Raw genomic sequence first — 15,057 nt, forward strand, 5'->3', positions numbered from 1 at the left:
GAGGTAATAAAAAAAGTAAGAAATAAATGCTTGGTAGTTCAAAACATAAACATTGCTAAAAGGAGACCAGAAGTTGAAGTTTTTTGCCTTCCACTCATCAGAACTAGGACAGAAAAAAACAGATGAAATAAAGAGACATCATTTGATACAGAATGAGAAGAGGGTGTTGCCATAATTAGCACGGCGATACACCAGAGTATTAAGATTGATGGTTATCTGGTCTTGCTTCATTTCCTTGCCAAGTGTAACCTGACCAATGAGCATCATTTTCTCATGTGCAACATTTGCCTTTAACCCCTCCTCTTTGCCAATAGTCACAGATTGGCATCAGATACGTGCCAACCTCGTTAATTCATCATGGTACATTTCAGACTAACTTGGAATACAATTCTCCACTTCAACATTGTATGTTTGAGTCCCTGACACCTTAAGTTATAATGTTGCTGCCAGGCTACTTTGTGTGCCGATTCAGTCTCCCATTTCATACATTGGAGCAAGGTGCATCTCTGAGCTCTTCCTTCTTAGCATTCACAGCAGCTCTGCTTTGCCTTACATTATCTTGCTTTTTAATGCTATGTTGCCTTTTACAGAATTTACAGCCTCAGTGCACCTGTATTGCCTTGCTGTTTAACACAGACACAAAACCTAGCAGCTTGTCATTGTCGCTAGCAGTGATTAATCAATGGAATGGGACATGTTGCTGCATGGCACCTACAGCATGCATAGGCAGCTTGTATAGAAAACACACTGCATATGCTTCATCCACAAGCATGTCTCAAAGCCAAAGGGGAGTAGTCCACAGTAATGTCTAGCAGACCTGTCACCACAGTTAGTCAAGAATAGCACACAATCTCAGTCCAGGAGCTTGGAGATGGTCAGTCAGCTGCTTGGAGCAGTCAGGAGTTCCTTATAACTGCAAACCAGGGAATGAATCACAATTAGTCTTGTAGGCTCAGTGCAACCAGTTCAAGGTTTCAGAGTAAGTCAGTTTGGGTGCTGCACAGAGATCAGTCAGAGATGTGGTCAGTCATTAGCTGGAGTATCCTTCAAAGTCATTCAGGGAGTTGGGCCCTGGTCAGTCTGATGATCTGCTGACTGAAAGTGAAAGGGGGCTTATCAGGGCCTGCGATAGGAAGGTTAGGAAATCATTAAAAGAGGTTGGATACAGCAGTCTGGGATTCATGGGGATAATTATGAAGGGAATCAATTCCACATATAAGGGTAGGAGACAATAGTACATTGGAGGTCATAGCTTATTCCAGTAGGGCGATTTCATCACCACTCTGATGGGGGCTCAGTGCAGCATGGTAATTAACATGGCTAAAGTGTAGTGCTGAGGAGCAGAGGATAAGGTTGGGAGATGTTATGGCAATAACAGAGGCATGGCCCCAGGAAGTAAAGGCCTGAGTTTTAAATATTGCTCAGTATAACATGTTCAGAAAAGGCAGGGAAGGAATTAAAGAAGGATTGGTGGCTGCATTGCAGTGATGGAGAAGGAGGACATTTGGAATAAAAAGGGTGCAGTCACATTCCTCAGTGTAATCTATAATCATAAATGGAAAGGATTGCAGAGTAACAAATCTTCAGGGAAATTACAGGATGTACACATTTCATAAAGTAGTTATAATAGGGTACTTCAAATACCCAAATTTCGACTGGAATAGTGGTCATGTTAAGGACAAAGATGTGTAATCATTCCTAGATTATGTTCTTACAGTTGCATGTGTCCAGTCCAACAGGAAAAGAGACAGTGCCAGGCCTGGTTCTTTGGAATGAGGTGGACCAAGTAGATCAAATGTCAGATGGGTCACATTAATAGGACAGAGATCAGTGCATCATTAAATTTTAGAATGATGGTGGATATGATAATGATTAATCCAGAGTAATTAACCTGAGGTCAGTTAGCTCAGTTGGCTGGAAAATTGATTTGCAATGCAGAGCAATATCAACAGTATGGGTTCAATTCTTGCACCACTGTGGTAACTATGAAAAGACTCTCCTCTTCAATCTCTTCTGCACCCTCTCAGGTTAAGCTACCACCGGTACCTCTCTGTAATGAGAGAGCAACTCTATTGTCTAGTAGGTCGTTATTTTTATTTTTCAGGCTAGAGGAATCTTTGTAGTGGTATTCTGCTGGGGTTGATACTGGGATGTTTGCTTTTCCTGATTTTTACACGATCTTGGTGTGCAGGGAACAATTTCAAAGATGACACAAAATTGGGAGTATTACAAGCTGTGAGTGTGACATTTCAGAATTCCAAAAGGACATTAACAAGTTGTTCAAAGCAGAGAAATGTAAGGTGATATATTTTACTACAAAGGATATGGAGATATTGTTTACAATAAAGGGTATGATTCTAAAGGTTGTGCTGGAGTAGAGACTGTATACGTGCATTATTACACTTAAAGGTGGCTGGACAGGTAGGAGAGCTGTTAATGATGCATACAGCAGTCTAGACTTCAGTACTAGGTGCATAAAATACAGGAGCAATGAGGTTAGGCTGAAGTTATATTAAGACACTGTTAGACCTCAGCTGGAGTATTATGTTCTGGGCACTACATTTCAGGAAGGAAATGAGCTTAGAGGAGAGTGCAGAAGAGCTTTCTCAAGAATAGTTCAAAGGATAAAAAACTTCAGCCATGAAGATTGATTGGAGGAGTTGGGATTATTTTCCATGGAGAGAGAAAAGCCAAGAGGAAATTTGATAGAAATTTTCAAAATTATGATGATCTCATCATAGGGATAGGAAAAAACTGTTCCCACTCATAAAAGGATCAAGAACCAGAAGGCACACGTTTAAAGTGTTTTGCCAAAAAAGAAAATGCAAGGTGATAATAAAACCTTTTTAGACTGCACGTAGCTAGGCGATGGATTGCAATGCCTGGGAATGTGGTGGAGGCTGGTTTGATTGAGACATTCAAGAGGACATTAGATGATCTTAGTGAGTTTTGAGAAGATTTGTAGCTCAGATTGAGGTTCTCGATGTAGGTTTGCTCGCTGATCTGGAAGGTTCATTTCCGTATTTCGTCACCCTACTTCAGCTGGCCTCAGGCAAAGCACTGCTGATAGTTCCTGCTTTCTATTTATATCAACAAACACATCGGGTTAGACCCCATCTATCACCCACTGAGAAAAAGAACAGGATGTGAATTCGCCACAGGAAATGACATAATCACAGGAAATTACATCACCAACCCAAACAAAACCCAAACATATAAATAGAAAGCAGGAATTATCAGCAGTGCTTCACCTAAGGCCCACTGAAGATATTATATAGTAGGGTGACAAAATGTCTGGAAATGAACCTTCTAGAACAGCAAGCAAACCTACATCCAGAACATTAGATGATCACTGAAATAGAAATCTAATCAGGGTTTCAGGGAAAAGTAAGATGGGCAATAAACCAAAATGTTGAGAAAGCCAGTGCAGATAAGGTTTGCTGAATAGATTCCAGCTTGATAACAACAATTTGATTCTGTGACCCAATAAAAGAATCGGTTGGGAACACATGGAATTTCAAAACCTTTGGAGTTGTGAGAGAGTGTAGATGGGGCAGAAAGGAACACAAAGGTCTGTCTGGGGGCCCTAGCTTAACAGGCTGATCCTGCGCCTCACTTTGTGAAGCATGATCTCAGATGCTTTCCATCCTCATCCAAATTTCAAAGGTGCATTGGAAATAGACAATGGCTACCTCTACACCTTGAATGGGTGGATTATGTAGATTTTTTCTGCCTGAGCACATAATCTCTATTTGTGAACAATGTGATGCCCTTCAAAAGGTAATTGCATCAATCAGGCACTTTCAATGTACAGGTTGAAATATTTGTAATTGTAGCGTCCTGTATGTAAAATGCATGCAGTGTCCAATTGTGTGGGATGCAAATCCTGTTCCACAAGTTATCTTGACTTTGTCATCACAAATTAATCATAGTCATTTCTGTGAAGCATAAACAATCACAGGCAACTTTAGAAATGTCATCTACAAGACCACAATTCACAAAGACAATCCACAGTGTCGTTGGTTACACAAGGGCAGGAGCTGATTTTCTCTCATCTTGAACTGTAAGTATTTACCAACAAGTTCGTATGTGCAATGTTGTCAGCATGTGATGCTCCCAGATAAAACAGTGACAAGGCGTTGTGCAGTGCTGGGAATTAGAAAAAGACTAGCATTGCCTTAGATAGGGTTCTAATGGGGCTGAGGATGGGTAGATGCACTTAAAAGGAGAATCGATCAGTCAGGTGATGATGGAAAGTGGTATTGTCTTTACAATTGTGGGATTCTATTTGCAATCAAAGGCAATCTGTGCTAACAATGCCCTCAGAAACCTTTCTTTATCATTTCCCTCCCAATATATATACTATAAAGGGCTGTTTGAGGCTGGCAGCAATTGACTTGATGCAGAGCTGGGGCTTTAAATAAAGCATGGGTGGTGGGTATCCCTGAGGTCTCAGCAGCAGGGAGCACACGATAATGTGAATGTGGGCTGTCAGGGTGTGGTGCATACATAATGAGGTGAACAGTATAAAACTACGTGCTACAACTCTCCAAAAGGTGATGGATAGAAACTGTCCATGAACCTTCCTGAAATTGACTCTTAGCTGAATTTTGGTAAAATTCACCTGAGGTCTACTTTTCCAAGGAGCATTTTTTTCTCTTTCAGAGGATTGATAAGGAATGGAATAGTCTTCCTCAGAAGGTCGTGAGGGTTGCGTCTTTACATTCATTGAAGACTGAGTTAGATAAGTCCTCCACAGGCAAGGAAGGTCAGGGTTATGAAGGCAAAGTGGAGATGAGACCACAACATGGTCTTATTGAATGGTGATTTAAACTTGAAAGACGAGATGCTCTACTCCTGTTCCTTAGTACAACGTTCCTTATGCCAGCTTTTCATTTCTCAACCTTTTACTATCATATATTTTAGAGACCATAAACTAGCACACAGTAATACAAAAGGGTTAATTTAGAACAGCACACTGTTTTAAACATCCATATCCTGCACCGTTGAAGCACTGTGACTGCAGTGTATCTACCTTCATGATGCACAGGAGGAGCAACTTGCTCAGGCTTCTTCTAAACTTTTCGCCTCTTCCCAATAGAATGGCAAAGGCTGCAAGTGCATGGGAGCTCCAACACATCTATGTTCCCCTCTATGTCTCGCACCATCCTGATTTGAACATCTATCTGTACTGTCACAGGCTCAAGATTCCAGGAATTCCTGACCTAAGCCTATGGGAGTACATGTGTACTTGATCTCTAGCAGTTGAAAATTACCACTTTCTCAAAGTCAGTTAGGGATTGACAATAAAGGTTGGTCTTGCTAGCAACACCCAGATCCCCAATAATAAGAAATACAAATGTGCTTTAGAAAAGGAATAGCAATCCAAAAGATGTTTTTTTTTTCGATTTAAAGTTGGAAATTCCAGTTAGTTTTAAATAAATAATTCTATCCTTTCCTACAAAATCTGTAATTTCACTTGCTCCATCCTGTGCAATGGCTGGAAAAGAAATTCCTTTTTGGACATCAGTCTTTTCAGTTCCCCATAAACTTTAAGTGTTCCAGCACCTGGTGTTGCTGAGTAAGGCATTGAATTTATGTCTCTGTGCTGCGAATTAAGTGGCGCTGCAATTTCATTAGTCTGCACCATTGGAGCCTGTTCGCTTAGTTGGTTTATTACTTAGGTATCACTGCAATACCACGAATTGAACAATTCAGTTTCAAAAGTGATGCATAATTCCATAATTTGCATTGAACATAGCCCATTTAATTATCAGAAGATGTCCACCATTCCACTGATTCTTAGAATAATGACAGTTTGCATACAAAACAAACATAGGGACAACCAAAATAACACCTTTGTGTAACAAAAACCTTGCAGAAACATTTCTCAGGTAAGGATCTGTTGAGGCAATGCACTTTATCCAACAATCTACCAAGATTCCTGTAATTTTGCACTTTGCTGTTGGTTAGGCAATAAACCTTACTCATCTGTACTCAATGGAGTTGATTTTTATGACATATTCTCGATTTTCTCATGGGACATGCCAATTGCTGCTATGATCAGCTTTTGTTGCTCATCCTAAGGGATAGATGTTTGATTACTCTAGGTCATGTCGGCATTAGGAAGGAGGAAGTGGTGGGTATTCTGAAAGGCATTAAGGTGGACGAGTTCCCAGGTCCGGATGGGATCTATCCCAGATTATTGGGGGAAGCGACAGAAGAAATAGCTGGGGCCTTAACAGATATCTTTGCAGCATCCTTGACCACAGGTGAGGTCCTGGAGGACTGGGGAATTGCTAATGTTTTCCCCTTGTTTAAGAAAGATAGCAGAGAGAATCCAGGTAATTATAGACCGGTGAGCCTGGTGTCAGTGGTAGGGAAGCTACTGGAGAAGATACTGAGGGATAGGATCTATTTACATTTGGAAGAAAATTGGCTTATCAGTGATAGGCAGCATGATTTTGTGCAGGGAAGGTCATGCCTTACCAACTTAATGGAATTCTTTGAGGAGTGACAAAGTTGATTAATGAGGGAAGGGCTGTAGATGTCATATACATGGACTTCAGTAAGGCGTTTGATAAGGTTCCCTATGGTAGGCTGATGGAGAAGGTGAAGTTGCATGGTGTCCAGGGTATACTAGCTAGACGGGTAGAGAACTGGCCGGGCAACAGGAGACAGACAGTAGTATTGGAAGGGAGTTTCTCAAAATGAGGAACTGTGAACAGTGGTCTTCCACAAGGATCCATGATGGAACCACAGGGATCTGTGTTTTTATATGCATAAATGATCTGGAAGAAAGTATAAGTGGTCTGATCAGCAAGTTTGCAGATGACACTAAGACTGATGAAGTAGCAGATAGTGAAGGTGACTGTGAGAGAATGCAGCAGATTGTAGATAGATTGGAGAGTTGGGTGGAGAAACGGCAGATGGAGTTCAATCCAAGCAAGTGCAAGGTGATGCATTTTGGAAGATGCAATTCTGGAGCAAACTGTACAATAAATGGAAAAGCCCTGGGGAAAATTGACATACAGAAAGATCTGGGTGTTCAGGCCCTTTATGCTCTGAAGGTGGCAACACAGATTGATAGAGTGGTCAAGAAGGCTTACGGCATGCTTTCCTTCATCAGTCAAGGTATTGAGTACAAGAGCTGGCATGTCATGTTACAGTTGTATAGGACTTTGGTTCGGCCACATTTGGAATACTGCGTACAGTTCTCGTCGTCACATTACCAGAAGGATATGGATGCTTTGAAGATGGTGCAGAGAAGATTCACCAGGATGTTGCGTGGTATGGAGGTGGCTCGCTTTGAAGAGAGGTTGAGTAGATTACAATTATTTTCATTAGGAAAATGGAGGTTCAGCGGGTACCTGATTGAAATCTACAAGATCATGAGAGGTATAAGCAGATTAGATTACTTACAGTGTGGAAACAGGCCCTTCAGCCCAACAAGTCCGCACCGCCCCGCCGAAGCGCAACCCACCCATACTCCTACATCTACCCCTTACCTAACACTACGGGTAATTTAGCATGGCCAATTCACCTGACCTGCACATCTTTGGACTGTGGGAGGAAACCAGAGCACCCGGAGGAAACCCACGCAGACATGGGGAGAATGTGCAAACTCCACACAGTCGCCTGAGGCGGGAATTGAACCCGGGTCTCTGGCGCTGAGGCAGCAGTGCTAACCACTGTGCCACCGTGCCGCAGGGTGAATAGCAAGAAGTATTTTCCCAAAATTTAGTGATTCAATTACTAGGAGGTCACGAGTTCAAGGTGAGGGGAAAAGTTTAAGGAAAATATGTGTGGAAAGTCCTTTACGTGGTGGGTGCCTGGAACGTGTTGCCAGCGGAGATGGTAGAGGCAGGCACGATAACGTCATTTAAGATATACCTAGACAGATACATGAATGGGCAGGGAGTAGAGGGATACAGATCCCTGGAAAAAAGGTGATAGGTTTAGATAGAGGATCTGGATCAGTGCAGGGTTGGAGGGCTGAAGGGCCTGTTTCTGTGCTGGAATTTTCTTTGTTCTTTTTTCTTTGTTCTAATTGCCCTTGAACTGATTTCAGAGAGTAGTTAGGAGTTAATGAGACTGCTGTGGGCTGAAGGGCTCATATAGGCCAGACCAGATGGGGACATCAGGCTTCTTTCACTAAATGACATTAGGAAACCGGATAGAGTTTTCCTGACATTCAGCAATTGCTTTTGTGATATTGTTACTGAGATTAGTGTTATATTCAGATTTTTAATTCATTGACTTTACATTTTGCCATGGTGCAATTTGACCCTGTGTCCCCTCAGCATTAGTCTGTGGATTTTAAGTCCAGTGACATTATCTCTATGTTGCCCTGTTCCCAATGGTTCCCGTTTTGCAAAATGTCCCTGTCAACTCATGGGGAATAATGGGCACAACAAATTCGTGGACTGAAGACCTGAAGACTGTATTTATAACATACCCATGTGTCAAGGATACTGAAGCAATAAGCAAGAAGCTCCTATTAAATAGCTGGGTACTTTATTTACATATGGACATATGGACATATGGATGATGAGGGTCTGCACTTGTATGGATGTTGTATGTCCTCTCTGGAAATTAAATTAATCTTCACTGAGCATGCAGGGGTACCAGAACTGGGAAATCATCCAGAGATTCATTTAAAAGCCACAGGAATAAGATTGGACTTTTTAACCTTCTTTGTGTTTGTTTTCTACTAGCACTGATTTTCACTGACTTTATACATGAATTGCTTAGTGGGTTTGTTTTCCTCTAGGAGAAAGTGAGGTCTGCAGATGCTGGAGATCAAAGTTGAAACTTTATTGCTGGAACAGCACAGCAGGTCAGGCAGCATCCAGGGAACAGGAGATTCGACGTTTCGGGCACAGGCCCTTCTTCAGGAAGAAGGGCCTGTGCCCGAAACGTCGAATCTCCTGTTCCCTGGATGCTGCCTGACCTGCTGTGCTGTTCCAGCAATAAAGTTTCAACCTTGTTTTCCTCTGACAAGACAATGCTGTGCTCATTGAGTTACTCAAGTAAGAATCCACCACCTCAGCTTTTGGAAGACACAAGTTCAACTGATAGGCCGCTCTGCAGCAGAGGTCTTCAGTGGCCATCTTCTGGCATTCAACTTTTTTCACTTGCAGACAGAGGTGCAAACACCTCCCTCTAGCAAGTAAACACAAAATGTAAAGACGTCCTTCACTATGGAAGCTTATATCAACAGACATAATTGCAGAGATACAGTGTGTCAAAAATTTGCTGACCTTTGTTTTGATTTGTCCATGGATGTGGGCACCATTGTTTAGGCCAGCATTTTATGGCTCATCCTTAACAGCCCAAAGGTTACCATATTTCTGTTGGATCTGGAGTCACATGTAGGCCAGACCAAGTAAGATTGGCAGTTTCCTTCCCTAAAGCACATTATTGAATGAGCTGAATTTTGACAACAAACGACAATGGATTCATGGTCAAAATTAGACTCTCAATTCCAGATTTATTATTGAATTCAAATTCCATTATTTGCCATGTCAGGATTTGAACACAGGTCACCAGACAACTCCCTGACCTCTGAATCAATGGTTTAACAATAATACCACTAGGCCATTGCCTCCCCATTTCTAGATTATTATTATTCAATTCTGTGCCAGTCATACTTCTCAAATTTAAAACAGTACAGCAGGCAAGAGTGGTCAATAGGCTGATTGGCCACACCTACCAAGGTGCTAGCAATTGTTAACAGGTTAACAAAGAAATAGCTACAGAGCTGTACCATCTGCTGGAAGAACACATCGTTAAAATATGCATTGGACTTACATAACCAATGCTACTGCCAATCAGCGGTAGCCTCAAACCTGCATTTAGCACTCCTCAGGTATGCTGCACAGGGATGACACCATGAGGTAACAAACAGAAACACCTGATTGCACCACCTCTACACCAGCAGACCCCAAACTGACGGTCACATGTTAGATTCCCCCACCATGTGCCTGCAGACTTATGTCTGCATGTTTCTTTTCATTTTTGTCTCTCATTTCAAAGTGTTGATTTCATTCAACCCTGAAATGAAGCCTTTAAATGGGCAATTAATGTGTAATTAAGAACTTCATCCACCTCTCCCACATATCAGTTTGCAGCAAAGGCCTACATCCAACTATGGTCTGGCAGGTCAAACCCTCTGGGATTGCTGCTTAGAGAAAGTTGGAGGAGATGTTTCCTTCCTGGGCACCTGGTGCTTTTGGGCTCCCCCACCCCATCCCCAACACATGTGCCTTCCTGCATCTATCCTTCTCCAGTCCAGTCTAACATGCTCCTCTCACTTCAGTGTCCCCCGCCAATCCCTCCCCAGTGAGATACTGGACTTACTTGGGTGTGATGGCATTCCATGGTTATCCAGTGCCTCCTGCAACACCAGCACTGATTGCTGATGGTGCCTGCTGGCCCACAATTGGTCAGCAACTCTTTGAGGCAGGACTTGCTTCCAGAAACAGACTGAGATCCCTCTTCATGTAAATTAAACAGCTATTGCCTGAGAAAGCAAACGTGAGGAGAGGTGGTCAAGTGAGAGGCAAGCTCTGCCCCAAATTGATGCTGGTTTTGGGGAATCACCCTCCATGTATAATCCAGCCCATGATGACTGGATACAAATAGCCATTATTGAAGGATAGTTGCTAATTAACTAAGACACTTTGTCACACTGATTTCATTCCTATGTAATAGGTCTCACCATTTCATACAACATGATCAGTGCAGTATGATGAAGAGAGCACAGTTGTTGACAATTGGTGTTTTAATTTTATCTTACAGATGCTCCCTGGTGTGGCCATTGTAAAGAACTGGCTCCCATCTGGGACCAACTAGGCGAGAAATACAAGGATCATGAAAATGTTTTAATTGCTAAAATGGATGCCACGCTTAATGAAGTTGAATCTGTTAAAGTCCAAGGATTTCCAACCATAAAATATTTCCCTGCTGGATCAGGGAAAAAGGTCTGTTCATTTTCCCATTCTACAGATAACTATTTTGACTGTCTCCTGCCGGTCAGCAGCACATAGTGGCAACGTAGCTAATTTGTATGAGTCTCCAACTGCTCACTTTAATGGTCGAACAATCTTGCCCTGTGATTACTTTGATGAGAAAGAATGGAAAATTATCTCTTATATATGCCAAATCATTTTTGTTAGTTATTTCTTTAATAAAATTATTGTGGCAAAAACAAATCATACACTGCTGAAACAATGCATGAGAAAAAAGTAGTGTCAGGAAGATATTAGCAAATTCAAGGCATTAAACATTGATACATTGGCAACTGCACCCAGAGAATCTCCAGGAAATACACACTGGAATCAGTACTTAAAGGTGGTTATGACAGCTTCTTAAGATAAGATAAACTGATCTCCCAATTATGTCTCTCTGGAAAAATTGGCATTTGGTTTCCATAGGAAAAGCTACAAAGAAAACTCATCAAGGATCAAAGAACAGACTTTAATACTTTGATTTTGTTAATATCTCCCTGAGACTGCGATGGATTTTGCATTCCCCTAAGAGCAATTTGTTTGTCTTTGTGCCTACACCTTGTAAGATGGTTTATCATTTTTAAGCAGTTTATCTAGTTTGAGTCCAATGTCCAACTGCTCCAACCAGCTGAAAGTTTTAGAAATTATATCTTCAAAAATAATGGGGTACAGCCCCATGACAAAAATTCGTAATGAACTTGTAATCTTTTTCTATGGAATAGAAATGGGACATTTGCCACTCAAAATTGACCTGCATTAGATTTTTTTTGCCAGTATTGGCCAATGAGGTCTTTCCCCAGCCTAATTGCTTGCCATCTGAAATACTTAACCTGAGTCAGGTAGAGGCCCTATGCAAAATATCAATATTATCCTGATTGCTGTGTTCATATGTGAATCAGGGGAGTGTGCATTATGAATGCTTTGACAAGTATCAGCTGACAGCTGGTTGGTGAATAGCCCAGCAGCAATGTTTACATTTCTTGCCATGGGGTGAAGAGGAGCCAGAGTCCACCTTCATAGACCCCTGCACTCCAGAGAATAGATGCCCCATCCCACTGACCCATTTTACTGACCTGGATATTGAACCAGTTGTTAAATATTACAGTAAACTGGAGGGGTTCAATTGTTAACAGTCTTCAAAATGGACTAGGCTTCTCACTGGAATTATATGAATAAGATGTGATGAAGCTCTGCCCTCATTATATGAAGGTCCCTCTGGGAATAAACTTATCGAACAGCACAATCAACAGAATCAGATGGTGTTAGGATTCGCTTCTTATTAGAGACCTTAGTACAATTTGTCGACCTTAGTATAATTTGTCGAATAAGATGAATTCATATTTTCATATTAATTATAAAATGCTACATGGTCATCTCTTTTATATTTTAGTATTTTGTAATAAATTCCAAAAATTGCATGTTGTTTATTTTGCAGATGATCGACTATGAAGGAGCAAGGGATCTGGAAACATTTTCAAAGTTTTTGGACAATGGTGGCCAATTACCTCAAGAAGATGATACAGATGAACATGATGAACTGGTCAGTATATTCTATATTCAATCAGCTGTGATTTTCTTGAGACCTGTTTTGTCTCTCAAATATTCACTGTTGCAATGATTAATATTTTCTTCTAAATATTGTAGGATATTGATGATATTCTTAATGGAAAGATCAACAAAACAACAGTCCACCATACCACAGGCGAGGACACTGCCAGTGACGTTAAGAAGGATGAATTGTAATTTCTCTCCTTCAAGATTCAGTTGTATATCTTAATAATATAACTAGGCACAAAACAGTATCATGCCTTTGATAATGTCAAAGATTTCATGAAGGTTGACCATATCCCATTAAAAGCATAACATTTTTAGTTGAGAAACTATTATTTTAGTAAATTGGTTGTTTGTAGTATAATGCATTGTCCCATTAAAAGCATCACATCTCTAGTTGGAAAACTATTATTTTAATAAAGCAGTTGTTGATAGCACAGTGTATTGTAACACAATGAAAGAATTGGGAAAAAGGACTTTTTTTACCTTAAACATGAAACAAAGCCTTTTCTAAATAATAAACAATTTACTCTCTAAGACCATAGACTTGGTTTTCATGTCCATATGTTTGAATGCACTGCATCTACTGGTTTAGTTGAACAGAAGAAAATTAAATAGAAGGAATGTATGGTAGAGAAGCAGGAGGTGGACAGGTCAACTTTTCGGGTGTAACCCTTCTTCAGGATTGGGGGTGACCCAGTTGATTTCTCCACTTCCTGATGCAGCCTAGCTTGCTGTGTTTTTCCAGCCTCCTGCTTGTCTACCTTGGATTCCAGCACAAGCAGTTTTTGTCTCTAAAGGAATGTATGGCAACCTAACAAGCTCTTCACACATTTTAGTTATAGGATAGGGTTTTAAATGTGAGTTGTTATAGACACTCCAGACACTATCAGATTTTTCTCACTCTCTAAGCCCAGGCAATCTTCTTTATATCATCACCTAACTGATTGATTATCATAGTAGCTGCAGATACAGAAATGAAGCGACTTTGCCCTAAGCCCATACCACGTTAGAACTCTTGTCTGAAGAAGTGCTTCTCTTTTCCCAGTGCACAGCTTCATTGTCAAATTTGGGAGCACAAGATGTTGGAAAACCTCAAACAGTGGGTAATGTCCATTTCTATTGAACAATAGGAAAGGTACAGGAACAAAAACAAACAGATGCTGCATTTGCTTCTTGGAATAAATAATGACTCCTTTACATTTGAGCAATAAATTTGCAGTCAATGGCTTGATATCGTTACACAGCTATTATGAATCCAGTAAGTATTATTATCAGACAAGTTAAATCCCAGTATGAAATCTGGCCTCATAGATCAGATTTGGTTTTGGTTTTATTTAACAGGGTGGTTTTTCATAGAAACATGGAGCACATAATGCTGCAGCTTTGATTTTAACAATAAAACAGAAGTTTATTCAGCAAAAGAAATTAAGATCAATTAGAATAAACCAAGTTACATGCATTTAACACAATCTGAAGGATTTCAAAATACACAGTAAAATGTATTCTATCCCAACACCATCACTTTACCGTGCTTAAATGCCAGAGAGAATCCCCTTCTCTATCACTCCTGTGGATTTGACTTAACCTTTTCATTCAGTCTGAGGTTTTGAAAATTTAATGGTCTCTTCCTTGATTCATTGCACAACTGAGCTTAGACTTTCTCAGTTTCAAGTAACCCTTCAGGGTAACAAACAAACACTTCTGATCTGATCTGGTAACAAACAAACACTTCTGATCTACATTAAGGGTTTCCAACAAAAACCCTTAAACTGGGGTAACTTATTTCCTAATTGTTCTGAACTGCCTCCCTTCTTCATGTGAAACTCTGCTCTTACATTTAACTCCAACCAGGACTTCTACAAACTGACATGAAAGCTTTCCAAGCTATGAGTCTTTTATCTAAGCAAAACAAAAAATGTTCATTCTTTTGAACTGAAAGCTAGATAATCACAAAACCATGCAAATAAATTCTCATCCACACCAGAAACTATCTCACTCATACGAGTGTAACAAAAAAAGGCTCCAGAAATACTAACAAGTTAATGTTTAAACCTCCTCACAACACAGATTGAAATCCACATGCCATTAACACAAATAACTAAAATAAGTGATATTCAAATGCATATAAATCAGATGTTTTGCATCACACAGCTCACACCTATTGGAATTGTGAGCCAAGAATTCCTAATTGGTTTGTTATGACCAATGCTGCACTGCTATAATAAGCTGAAGTTGATATTCCTTGTTCTCAATATCATCGTCTTCAACTTTGGAAAACTGCTGTTTCTCTGCCAGCTCTTTGGCATCCATCAGGCCCAATCTTTGCCTGCTCTAGTTGGGCAGAAGCAACAAGGATTAAGTAGCACACTCTGCCTGGACTGTACTGCACACCGATCCAAGAATTAGAACCTCATCCTCAGAAGGCATATTGTCTTGTCTTGTTAAAAGAATGGGCTGCATTCGATCTACATTAAGTCTCCATCAGGGGTTT

General features: G+C 40.6%; 1 protein-coding gene across 1 annotated transcript in view; it reads left to right on the forward strand.

Annotated features, from left to right (window-relative positions):
- The window catches only part of LOC122560439 (protein disulfide-isomerase A2-like), a 33,129-nt gene extending 20,029 nt beyond the window's left edge, over positions 1 to 13,100 (forward strand). The window contains exons 9-11 of the mRNA XM_043711072.2: positions 10,804 to 10,985; positions 12,448 to 12,552; positions 12,657 to 13,100. Of these exons, the coding sequence (XP_043567007.2) occupies positions 10,804 to 10,985; positions 12,448 to 12,552; positions 12,657 to 12,755 (386 nt within the window). The 3' untranslated portion in view covers positions 12,756 to 13,100. The remainder of the gene's footprint in view (positions 1 to 10,803; positions 10,986 to 12,447; positions 12,553 to 12,656) is intronic.
- Positions 13,101 to 15,057: the final 1,957 nt, after the last annotated feature.

This window comes from Chiloscyllium plagiosum, unplaced genomic scaffold, assembly GCF_037043375.1.
Source record: "Chiloscyllium plagiosum isolate Xiang-an unplaced genomic scaffold, Cpla_swu_hap1 HiC_scaffold_20, whole genome shotgun sequence".
In the NCBI taxonomy this organism is placed as follows: domain Eukaryota; kingdom Metazoa; phylum Chordata; class Chondrichthyes; order Orectolobiformes; family Hemiscylliidae; genus Chiloscyllium; species Chiloscyllium plagiosum.